Below are 13,657 nucleotides of genomic sequence, written 5' to 3'. Positions count from 1 at the left end.
AGCAACGTCCTCCACAACTAGACTGAAGAACAAAACGACAGCAACTTGTCTGTTCCCCTTTCCCCAATTCCCCAGCACTGTTCCCATCCCCCCAATTTCCCAATAAAAATCTTTAAAAAAAAAAAGCCATTTCAAGGAAAATGCTAAGATTTATTGGTAAGCTCTGGAGGATGAACAAGAAAAAAAAATTAAGGGGTTAAGAAAGAAGTGAGAGAAGAAACAGGTGGGAATGGTGTTTCTAAGGCCCAGGGAGACCATTTCATGGGGGTTTCAGAGTAGAGTAACTACAACTCTATGCTAAAAGGTGGCCATGTGGAATAAGAACTGAAAATCACCCAGGATTTGGGCAACCAGGATTATTAATAAACTCAGGAAGAGTCAGTTATGTGGAATGGTTGGAGGTAGAGCAGGTTTCCATGGATTTGAGATAGAACCAAAGAGAATGCTGCTATACATACCAAGAGTCACAACAGTGAGAAGATAAAAAGTAAGGGCATGTGTGTGTTTGAGAGGCAGTGCAGAGCTTTACATGGAATAAGTATACAATGAGTACTGATTCAATCGTTATTATGTGCTATATACATGATGGGATATTACTGAATAGTAACAGAGGTTTCCTTATGATAATAGGTATTTTTAGATAGATTGAGATATACAGAAATGTTGGCAATGCATAGTGTGGCTAGAGAAACCCTAATGGCCAGTGTCTTCCTTAACCGTGTTGCTCCATGCTCGGGCAAATCCATGGGACGCTGTCCCACAGAAGGAGCACTGCTGAGTAAGAGACACTAAAAATACTTCTGAGATGAATGATGGCCACTTTGATTGGACAGGTCAGTGTCAAGGATAAGGAGAAAGACTGCTTTATGCAAAAAGAACAGAAGGAAGAAATCCATGCCATCCAAAATTAAAGACCAGGTAGTCACAGTTCCAATAAAGTGTTGTTACAAAAGAAATTAACAAGCAATCATGGACCTCTGTTATATATCCCATAGAACTTATAGTGGACCATGGCATAAATTTCTGCCTGAACTGGTTTTATGCCTGTCACTTTCTCTCTATATATCATGATAATGATAATAATAACATATAATGTATATGTGACACTTAAATGCCAGGTATTACCCTAACTCGTGTAATCTCACAACAGCCCTACAAGGTAGCAATCATGATCATCATTTTATAGATGAGAAATGGAGGTTATATAAATTGCCTCAAGACATATAGGTAGAAGTGTCACAGCCAGGGTTGGGATCAAAACCTCACTTTAGTCTATAGTATTAAGTAGTGTAACATATTGCCATTTATATTTCTAAATATTAAAGTACATTTACATAAATGTTCATAAAAAGCATGGGAACGTGGCTCTCCTTATCAACTGGTTCACTGTGTTGTATACTTTAGTATTAAAATTACTAAAGATTCAAACATATTAATTAATGGTGTGTCTCTTGTATTTTTTCTTACAGAGAACAGCTAAGACATAAACAAAATTCAAGACTATAACAGTCCAGGCTCATATAATTCCTTCTATGAAACAATGCTCACAAAATAGAGGAATTAAAATCATAATACCTTTAGCAGCTGTTGTAAAAAATATCACAATTTGAGGCCAAGTGCAAAGCTAAAGCGGAGGTGATGTTTCCAGAGAGGTTTAATGTGAAGTACAGTGGATCCTCATTATTCGCAGATTCCATATTTGAGAATTTGCCTACTCACTAAAATTTATTTGTAGTCCCCAAATCAATACTCACAAAGCTTTCCAGGTCATTTGAGAACACAGGCAGAATGGCAAAAAAAATAAGTTGCCCGAGGCTCACATACTCAGCTAAGGTCAAAGAAGGTCAAGCTCTGCCTTCTTGTTTCAGTTCTTATGCTGTAAATAAGTGTCCTTTTCACAATATATTTAAGGCCATGCTTTTTGCATTTTTTTACTTTTTACTGGTGATTTTGATATTTAAGATGGCCCCTAAGTATAGTGCATAAGTGCTATATAGTGTTACTAAGTGCAAAACAGCTGGGATGTGCCTTACAGAGAAAATGTGTGCTACATACTCTTTGTTCACGCATGAGTTATAGGGCTGTTGGCTGTGGGTTCAGTGTTAACAAATCAACTATATATTATACAATGTGTCTTTAAACACAAACACACATAAAGCAAGGTTATGTATTGATTTGTTGATGACAATGCTGTGACTAGAGGCAGGATCTTAGTCTTGTGTTTCCTTTAGGAGCTGTGATTCAGTATTCACTAATTCAGTGTTCACGGTGACGTTATAGACCATAACTACCATGAATAACAAAAACTGACTGTATCTAGGGCTTCTCTTAAGGAATGCTAAGCAGAGTTTCTGTGTGGATTGTAAATTATATGTAGCTTTTCTAGCTACGTGTTGCACATATGAGCAGGCCATTGGTGGGGACATCTCTGCCTCTCCCTCCTGGTACCACCCTTCTCTAAGCAGTAGGTCTGATCTTCACAAGTAAAGATTAAGAAGTGAATAGCAAGGAAAGCAAAAAATCTACTCATTGGAATGTGTAAAGGAGACTCAGATGTTACAGGTTTCTACAATATCAACCATTTCAACCAAATCACCAAAGCAGATGGGCAAGGAGACCCATGTAAGGTAGACACTGCATGTCAGAGAAAATGACAAGAGAATGAGAAAAGACATATATATGGTACTTCCTAGGTGCCAGGCTGGCTTTATATATATAGTTGTGAGAATTAAATGAATTAATATACATAATATAGCACTTAACAAAAAAAAAGACAATAATCTGCATCGGTATTTCTGGTAATTAATACCAGCAAAGAGACAATCTAAACTAGAAGTAATGTTGAGATAAAGTCAAAACAGTGTGATGCCACTCTGGGGAAAACTATGATATAGGGAAAAATCTGTGAACTAAACATCAGTGCTCAAATGCTGGGTCTGCCACTTTTTAGATATGAGACATTAACACCTCAAACCTCATTCAGTTTTCTGTTTGTAAGATGAAGAAATCAGGAATGATTACTGAAGGTGGCTGCCATTGATGGACTGCATCTGATAAACATCTGGCACAACAGTTAAAAAAGGCCTTTTCCCTTGGCTCCCAAAGAAAAGACATGTTTTTGTAAAATTGCAAGTGTTTTGTAGTTGGTTAGAGAATGGGTAGATATACATAGATATTAGATAAATGATAGTGGTTATGTACCTACCTTTTATAAGTTGTACCCACATTTTGGTTTTGTTCCCAATAATAGTGCCGAATTGCATTACGACAATTAAATTGAAGGCATACAGTTATATTCTCTTAGTATGAATCCATGTTCAGTTCATGTTAATTGTACTGGAGCTGGAATCAGCATGCATTACCTCTATTATATCAAGTTTTGCAAGGCTGAAATAGGAGAATGATGTTGTCTCCCATTCCCTTCCCTGGATGAAGCTCAGGCAGACACTCTTAACATTTTAGCTCTGGGTTTCTCGGTTTTGTTATGTTACCTCTGTTGCCTCATTCTTTCTTTGCATGGTTTCTTACTTTCAGCAAACTCTTATTTGGGTCTCAGAGCCATCATGGGAACAAAGGTATTGTATAGCTTCTGTGATTTTGTAATTAAACTTAGGGTTATCTTACTGCTTTTTTTTTCAAGTTTGTAGGTGATGCTGACTTGTCCCATCAATATTTGTGAGTGACAAAAATCATTTTAAACTGTTCAGTTGTAACAAAACCTTTCACTATCTCCATAGAACTTAGTTTAGCCTCAACAATCTTTTATCCACAGTTGTACTGTGTACTTTCACGTGCCCTTAAACCAAGAGTCCAAGAATATAAAGATAATTGCAAGCCTAACTGTATATTGCTTTTAAGTCCAGTTGTATATTGATTTTTTAAAATCTTTTTTTCTAACAGAATTGTTTTAAAAAGGATGAGTAGAATAAAGCAGGCAGGTGAAGCAGCTTGCATGCAGCAGCAGAAGGCTGTAAGAATTGTTCACCTCCACAGACCACACCGTCCAGGTCTTCACAGCGGCGGTCATCACACGCGCACGTTTTGCCATAAACCCTGCGATCTCCCGGCGGGTAGCAAGTGCATTTGCCACATTCACATTTACCTGCAAAACACAAAGGGAGAGATCATTCATTAGGAGATTCACAGAATCAGGAAGGCTTTCAAAGGAAACAAGCATACTGTTAAACTCAGGCTTCCTGGACCAATTCTATGATGTGCCTGATTATACAGTTCAGCAAATAACTTTTCTTACCCTCCTAAGGTAAGCTGAAGGTTAAGCACAAATGCCAAGGAGGTCAGGAGTGGAAGTGAAAATTGCTGGCTCAGAAGTCATTTATATTTACTACTTTCCACCTTTTGTTTCATTTATCTTTGAAGAACAATTCAGTTATTAAATTCTTTTGGTATTTCATATTCAACTTGGTTTGATGATACCATTTACTGTAACTAAATAAGTTGTATGTATTTTGATATAATTTAACAAACTATGATCATTTAAAAAATATTTATTTTGGGTCTATCTGCCACATAAGAAAAAAATGTTCATAGGTATATTTTAGTGATTAGTTTACATCAATTTTATAGTTCACATAACTCGTTTTAACATGGAACATGTGCCAAAGGGCATGGCCTAAATATGTTTATTATTCTTGACTTAAAATTTAAAAGTATAAACATTTTTTGGAATGAGTTTTGTTCGTAGTTTGGGAATTCCTTAACTATTCTCATTAGGACTTTCATCATTATTTCTTGAGATGTAACTGTGTCAAGCACTATAATTCCGTGAATTCCATCATTTTGTTTTCAAAATAACACATTGACTAGCATTATCACTATCATTTTACTAAACAGGAAATAGAGACATAATGAGGCCAAGTTCCTTTCTATGGTAACTCAGGTCATAAGGGATAGATTCAAAATTTACATCCATTCTCATTCAACTTAAAGTTTGTATACCTAACCATTAAGCCATATTGAATCGTAACATACTCATAACGCAGCTCCAGGAGACTATGAGAAAGTAAATTTCTTTTGTTTGAGGAATTGGTACTGGTTTGCCAGAAATTCAGCTGGGTGACTACTCTGAGACATCTGTTACTCTCTGTCATTAGCCCAAGCATCATAATTACACACCCACTGAAATGATCACACGGTACTTGAGGGATGACCCCCCAATGTTGTTAGTCATTCTGTTGCTGCATTTGTATCTTGTTAAAGAATTTCCAAGTCGGTAGATGATGGAAGAAAGGAAAATTAGTATTTAGAATCACATCATTTCAGAGCTGTAATTAAAGATAATCTAATGCAGTGATTCATAATCTTTTCTGGCAGAAGTGCTGGGGTCATGATCCCTTTGAGAAGTTGGTGAAAGCTATGGCCATAGATACTGTTGTTCTGGCTGCCTTTCCACTGGTCTCTCTTTCTCCTTGGAGGCAGTCCCATGTTCAGCAGAAGGCAGAGCCCCCTTCCTCCCATGATGATATGCCCTCTCGCTATGTGCTAGCAGACAAAACAGGGACACATCAGACACTTTTGGCAGGGCTTTGATTTTTGAGGGTGAGAACAAAGGCACAGAGTGGCAAGAGCAACGGCACAGCAGTGAGTGTCCAGGAGAGGTGGAGCTCAGCACACAGAGGCTTGCGTTCAAAAGTGATGGCAGCAGGGGCCGGTTCTCGGTAGTGTCTTGCTTCCCTGAGGTGCTGCATGAGCTGACTGTCCAAGCTTACATTTCTGATCCTTAACCCTTCTAATAAAATCCTTTTTCATCCCCATTAGTGAAGTAGTTTTCTGTTGTTTGCAATCAACAACTCTAACTGGTAGAACCCAGATCTCTCCCTGGAAAAATATACCAGCACACATTTATTTTTTGTAAATTGTCAGGAAGATCCATGACTTACTGCGATTTATTTAATAGATGAGGAGACTCAAGCATGCTGAGGTGAAATGATTTGCCTAAGGCCAGTGAAAAAGAGACATTAGCAGTGCTGGGGATAGAACCTAGATTTTCTGAGCCCCATTTACCTTCTGGTGTGCATAAACATGCTAGCCCTCATCTTGGGTGAATGCGTGAATGACAACAATAATCCAGACTGTGGAGAGAAAGAGACAAACTATAGGACCATCAGCAGTACAGCTAGGTATGGTTAACTAGTCCTTCATGGATGGATGTCAGAAACATCAATCACCTTATTCCTGGCTAGGTATGGTTAACTAGTCCTTCATGGATAGATGTCAGAAACAGCAATCACCTTATTCCTGAGAGGTATTATAGTCCCAGTTACCAACACAACATCAATTTTTAAGTTTAAGGGTATATGCATTTATGGTGACAATTTTATTAAAATTTTAAAGCATGCAGGAGATTTCCTCAATATGCATTATTGGTTTCTGTGCTTCTCCCAAAAGGATGAACTACATACTGGCAAATGTGTTCGGGTATCTCATTTCATTGTTTTCATTATGAGTAGTTTCTGTCTTGTATTTCTGCTATAAAGTTGGATAGTGTTAATATTCAGTCCTAGGTATATTTTTTTCCTGATAGATAATTCATGTACCTTTTTCAAATGTCAGAGAATAATTAACTCCCTCCCACTTTCTTCCAGGTATTTATTTTCTTCTTAGGTTCCTCTTTTGCACAGTCTTAACCATTACAAATCTCTGAGTTTTCAGACTTTGCTTTCTCCTTTCCTCATTCTCTTGAAATGTCTCTTTTTAATGTCTCATTTCCATAATTCAGAGCTTTCAGTTCAGCAGTGACTAGTTACTATATGTTTGATGGGGAGATAGAAAGGTAAATATAAGGGATGCTACACCCTAATCTCATGGGTTAATAGTCAGGAGAGAGCCCTTTGATTAATTGGATAAACTCATACCTCATTTAGTGTTGATTGAATCTTCCAGTAACATAGCTGAGCATCTGTAAAGGAGTAAAAATCTGGAATTTTCAGAAGCCACACAGTAGATGTGTGGACCTGAACAATGACTATTAAAGACTGAAATTATCTACAAAAAGTCATAACTGAAAACATACCACACACACATACACTCGCCACTCATTACATTTGAGATGTTTAGGTGGGAAATAATTTTAATCTCCTTCAAGCTACACCACAGGAGAATACACATGTGGTCTTGCTCAAGAACAGAGTCAACCAGGCTCATCAACCTTCAACTGACACATTGATTTGAAAATTCCCTCAGTCATTCATTCAACAAACACTTTTTTGAATATCAACTATAGGCTAAGTATTGTGCTAGATGCTGAAGATACAAAGCTAAGTAGGACATTTAAAAATGTTTAATAGTCGAGGGAATAAAATACATGAGTACATATACCCTGTAGGATTAAAGAAGTTGGGAATGTCTTATAGCAATTGTTAAATGTCAGTCAGGCAAAGACAAAGAAAAATAAATTTTGTGGCACAAATACTGTTTTAAGCATGGGCTCTGACTTTAAATAAATCTGGATGTTAATCTTGGCAAAATCCACTGTTAAATGTGATTTCTTAGACGAGTCAATTCAACCTCATTTATCATGGTTGCATGATGGGAATAATAATAATAACACAGGATTATTGTCAAGGCTAAATATTGTAATGCACATAAAGTACATAAGACAGGGCATGATACAGTAAGTGCTCAATAAATAATAGATATTATTTATATTTGTATAATAAAACCTGTTGGGAAGCTTGGATTTCAATCACTTGCATAGAATTCATTCCTCTCCTTTCTCATTCCATTTCTCTAAAAAACAAACAACAACAACAAAAAAAACCCCTTGTATTTTCTGATCCCAAATGAGATTGTTTAAGAAGAACAAGATGATTGTTTATATGATCAAATGCACCTACCAGCATGAGAAAAGCAGGCATACTGTTTATGACCTGATTTTCTTTCACTTTTTAAAACAGAAAAAAACACACTTGGAATACATGCTCCATAGTTGGAAAGTAATTAGAGCCTCACATAAAACAGAAAAGAGATTAGCACTTTACTAACACAGTCTTTCTTCGCCTAAAATAATAAGTTTACCATAGCAACCTGATTGCACTAGGAAAAGCTCCTGCCAAATGCATCCTAAGTTCCCGTGAAATTTCTATGGAAAGGAATTAAACATTTGAGAACTATAATATTCTATACCACTTCATCTAAGTACAAATATTTTTTGTGAGGGTAAAGTAATCTTCCATCAGACATTTAACGGTGAAGAAGCACCTTTCACCTTCAAAATGCCCGTTTCAAAATGGGCAGTGAGACTTATAATTTAAGCCACGTTGACATTACAATTGCTAGCCAAGGAAGGATTGCTCATGGCTTTTAAAAACACATATAAATGTCAATCCTTCTATTTGTGCTTTCTTACTGCAAAAGGATTCAAGTAATCAATAGTGAAATATGTGAGGAAATAAGACATTTCAGCAAATGTAGTACTAATATTATTTTCTGTTGTCTGCGCCAGAGTGTCTAAAGTTAAAAATGGGAAATGAGAGCCCTGAGCCTTTCTTTTCGCTAAAGGTTTTCCAAGGTATCCAGCAAAATATTACAGAGGAAGTCTATTAGACCTCTAAATGACATTATCTAATTATTTCAATCTTAAGATAGTTTCTAAAATAAAAACTAAAATTACTTGATTCATTTTTTTCTAACTATAAATTAAGTAAATATAGGTAACAATATCACACTATAATAGGTGGCAAAACAATTAGGTAGCAATATCACACTCATAATTGGGTTTCCAGAAAAATAAAATAAAATAAAATAAAATGAGGCAGAGTAATATTTTAAGAGATAATAGACAAGACACTTCTAATAGAATTTAATTTATCTAGAATTTAAACTACAGATTCAAGAAACGTCATGAAGCTTAAGGAGAATAAATAAAAAAAAAACACACACAGCATATCTAAGACACAGCCAAGTCAATTGCTGAAAGGCAAAGAAAAAATCTTAAAAGTAGTCAGAGATAAAGAGATGCATTAACTTCAAGGAAAAAAAAAACCCAAGAAGATTAATGATTGAATTAACAAAATAAGTGCTTAAGCCTTATGACAATGAAATGACATCTTTAAAATTCTGAAAGAAACTGTCAAATTAGAGTTTTATGCCTAACAAAAATATCCTTCCAATTTGATTACAAAATGACAACACTTACAAACACAAACTAAAAGAACTTGTGAGCAAAAGAGCCTTATCAGAAGAAATGTCAAAGAAAAAATTTCTTCACACAAAAGGAAAATGATCCCACCATAAACACTAAAATAAAGAAATGAAAAGCAAAAAGTAAATATAGGGTAAATCTAAATAAAAACAGTATATAAAATTAAAATAATGTTTTGTGAAGGTCAAACTAAGTCTAGAATTTAAATTTCATTATGTTAGAATAGCCTCTACAACAAAATCACAAAAGGACATTATAGGAAAAAGATGTTACAAGTCAATCTCTCTCACAAACTTCGAATACACTAACTTGCAAAAAAGAGTTATATACAAATTGGTTTAGTCCAGGATTAAAAGATTGTTTTAACATTTAAAAATCAATCAAACTATGTTATCACATTAACCAAAAAAAAATATTATTATTTCAATAGATGCATTCTACTTATTTGGTAATATTCAAAACTCCTCCATGAGTAAAAAATGAAATAGAAGGTAATTGATGAAGGTATAATAATCTAAAAATCTATAGCAAACATCATAGTTAGAGGTGAAATATTGGAAACATTTTCCCCAAGATTGAAAGCACGACAAGAATGTCCACTATCTCTGTTTCTAATCAATATTATACAAACATCTAGTGCTGTACAGCAAGATAAAGAAATAAAAAACAATGTAAAGGAAGAAGGAAATGACACTGTCATTACTTACATATGGCATGGTTATACTGATAGAAAATCCAAAAAAACCTACATATAAACTATTAAAATTATGAAGTAAATTTAGCAAGGTCAGAAAACAGAAGTGGTTAATATTAAAATTTTTAGTTGTAGTTTTATACAGCAGGAACAAACAGACACAAAAAATTTTAATGATATAATTTTTAATAACAAAAAACAAAATAAGAATACTCATGAAAGATGTCAAGACCTGTATAGAAAACTATAAATTATTAAATGAAATTAAAAAATATATACATGGAAGAAAAGGTATACCATGTTTATAAATGAGAACCTTAATATTGTTAATTCTCCAACAACTGTTTTATAGATTTAACTCACCCATAGGTATTCAGGTACCATTAATAGCATGTAATTGCAAAGGGATAAAAATAGCCAAAGCATTGTGGAAAGAAAATGGGTTGAGAATTACAACACCAGATTTTAAGACATACTATAAAGCTACAGTATTTAAGACTGCATTGCTATTTAAAGATTAGATAGACAAATAGAACAGAATAAAAACACTGGAAAAATAGCCCACACAATGTAAGGTTACATGATTTATGACAGAGGTGACATTATAGAGAGTGGGAAAAGGTTGATTTTTTAATAAATGGTTCTCTCTACCCTGACTAGTCACTTTTGCTTTTCATAGATTCAGTTTCCTATTCTTATGCAAGGCTATTGGCTTAATGATCTCTAAAGTGTCTCAGATGTAATCAAAGAGTTAGATTCATAAACCTATATCAATTGTAGCCACTAGTCCTTTTTTGTAGTTAAATTTTCCAAATATGTCTGGTTGTATAATTTGTTAGAATCTAATGGCAGCTAGCATGGTACTACTTACAATTGTTTACTCAAAGACTATCACTAAGCAATGTACATTTTAAAATCATACTAATTTATTTGTTTTATATTTAAATATTAAAATTGTTGCCTTACATCACAAATAAAAAGCCAACTGTTTGTGGTTCCCTTCAAATCAATTTATTTTCTACAGAAACCAAGATAGAGAAATACTTCCTACCATTGGCTACAATGTAAAAAATAATTAAGTATAGAAATATACTTCCAAGTGATGGAAATTATTGGGGACTTAAGTGATCCAGATCTGTGGAAATACAGATATTCTCAAATTATATTCTAGTGACTATTGCCTGTAAAGGCAAAAGAGAGTAGTTAAAGGCAGAAGAAGATAAAAGGGATCAAATATATGGAGATGGAAGGAGAACTGACTCTGGGTGGTGAACACAGAATGAAATCTATAGATGATGCATTACAGAGCTCTACACTTGAAACCTATATACTTTTTACTAACAAATGTCACCCAATAAATTTAGTATTTTAAAAAAAAGTCATGGAAAAGTTCAAAGACTGTTGGAAGACATATGAGAAAAATTCCTTGACTATCTTTCCCACTATTTCAAGATAAACACTTTGTCATAGTAGACACCATAGAGACTTCATGTCTACTCTTAGCTAACCAGAAAAACTGTATGATGACCAAACAAATGAGGGTGCTCCACATTCCTTGGATTCTACCAGATAAGAAGAAACATTTTATTTTGATAAGAATATTGAAGGGGTAGCATAGAGATGGAGAAAGAGAGAAAAATATGTTTCTAATTAAGGGGAAGAGAAAGAGAAGGAGGTTGTTGAAAGAAATAGAGCGCTCAAGTACATATGATTATGTGTCTATATCGGCAATGGGAAAGATGTCAGGAAATAAAAGTCTTTGAAATGCAGGTCCTTCATGCAAGCATATCTCCCTGACTATAGAAAATGTAGGATAAATAGTCCTTTGTTTGAAATAGAACCCGAGCTTACTTTGGGTCCCTTCATATTATGAGCTAATTTGGGCTTATGTTACTTTCTCATTCAAATCATCAATAAAATCAAAGAAGTGAATACAGAATATAAAAGCAAAACAAAATCACACGTAATTGCTAATTGTCAAAAAACGTCCATGCTGTTATTTGAAAAGCAATGTCTTCTTTGAAGTAACAGGAAATTGCAATATCAGCTCTGCAGTGAAATGACTTTTGCTTTCACCTGTTGTATCAAAAGAAATAAACTCTTCAAGCAGTCCTAGCAATAATAGTTAACATCACTACTGCATAAGCTATTCAGGGAATGAAATGAGGTAATAAATGAGAACAAAGAAAGGCTAAGCGATTAGATGTTTTAAACAATGATAAGCTCTACATCACACAAAAAGCAGTCTTAGAGAAACCCTGATTACTTTTGTCTTGAGTCATCTTTGGCTTAAATACAACTGATTGCCTGAGAATCCAAAGGATTGATTGCTTGTCCATGATGTGCTATGTAATAAGACATTACATTAATTCCACTGGGTATTTGAATTTGCATATTCCTTTTTTTTTTTCTCTAGAGAATGGCAACTGCTCTGTGGGAAGTATAGAAGCAAGGTTATAATACTGTTAATTCTCCAACAATTGATTTATAGATTTAAAGCATCCCTAGGTATTCAGGTACAGTAAATGGTATGTAAATACAAAGGGATAAAAATAGCCAAAGTATTGTGGAAGGAAAACGGTATAGAGAAATTACCAGGTTTTACTATAGTTAGCAAACACTCTGAACTTATTCTCTTTGAAATCTAAGCTTCTTGTTTATCTTCCACTTAGTTTTCAATTTTATTTATTTTTTTGGTGGGGAGATGTGATTTGCAATGATTTTGTGAGTTTTCATTTTTTGAAACAGCATTATAAAAGCTATATTACAATGAAGTACACAGTATATTGGCTTTAGCTTCCAGCAATATGAAGAACAAATAATATATTGTACCTAAAATAAAGTGTTTGTTCCATTGCTGGGCTTATAGAAAGTAATGTAATTCTTCAGATACTCAAAACCAAAACCTATGAGCTAGAACAAGAGCAGTTACCATAAGTTCCCATGAAAGGGGTCCTGAAGGCAAAAGCCTATATTAACACTTTAAGCAAAGAAAGGAGAGAAGTTGAACCTGAGCCTCCCTGAGTAAACTGGGAACCCTGAAAAGAAGGCTAAAGAGAACCCAAATCAGTAATATCCTGTGAGAGGCTAACACAAATATTCACTGAAGGGAAGTGTCCTGAATTTAGGTTTCAAGATTTTCTAGAATTTAGGATGAAACCATGTATAAGCTCACAATGGAAGACCAACAAATGTACCCATAAGGAAATAAACCGCCATGAGTGAAAGTAAAAAAAAAGACTTTTTAGCTCTCTGCTATGGATATCACCTAATTACCCATCTTGCCAATTTTTTTCCTTGACTATATTTGTTATTGTTACCCTAATACCTGTATCTGATAATCCCAATAACTGGGTCATTTATACTTCTGTTTCTATTGTGTTTTGTTATTTCCTTGATCCTGAATTCTTATTTCTTTGATTTAATGTCAGAAATGGCATATGAAAAGGTTACAGAGCCTTTGGATGAGTCTTTTCTTCAGAAGTAGTTCACCTCTCACAAGCAGATAGAGCAGTGTGTCTCATCCCAGGGAAACTTTGACCCCAGGGGCCATTTGACAATGTCTGGAGACATTTTTTAGTATAATGACTGGTTGCAAGTGTTACTGGCATCTAGTGGGTAGGCACCAGGGATGCTGCTAAACATCCTACAAAGCACAGGACAAACCCCACAACAAAGAATCATCTAGTTCAAAATGTTAAGAGTGCTGCTACTGAGAAACCCTAAAATAAGTGAAGGCAGATCACCTTAATCTAATTAGTGATTAAGCTCACCAGAGTCTGAGTTGCATTTTTTCCTTGTTT

General features: G+C 34.7%; 1 protein-coding gene across 1 annotated transcript in view; it reads right to left on the bottom strand.

The window, feature by feature from the left end:
• ITGBL1 (integrin subunit beta like 1) overlaps positions 1-13,657 on the bottom strand; it is a 125,556-nt gene that overhangs the window by 26,787 nt on the left and 85,112 nt on the right. Inside the window, exon 6 of the mRNA XM_019625120.1 lies at positions 3,986-4,102. Coding sequence (XP_019480665.1) covers positions 3,986-4,102 — 117 coding nt within the window. The remainder of the gene's footprint in view (positions 1-3,985; positions 4,103-13,657) is intronic.

The sequence above is a fragment of the Hipposideros armiger genome, unplaced genomic scaffold (assembly GCF_001890085.2).
Source record: "Hipposideros armiger isolate ML-2016 unplaced genomic scaffold, ASM189008v1 scaffold_615, whole genome shotgun sequence".
NCBI classification, from domain to species: Eukaryota; Metazoa; Chordata; class Mammalia; order Chiroptera; family Hipposideridae; genus Hipposideros; species Hipposideros armiger.
The sequence above is the reverse complement of the archived record's forward strand: the minus strand, read 5'-3'. Positions and strand labels throughout refer to the sequence as shown.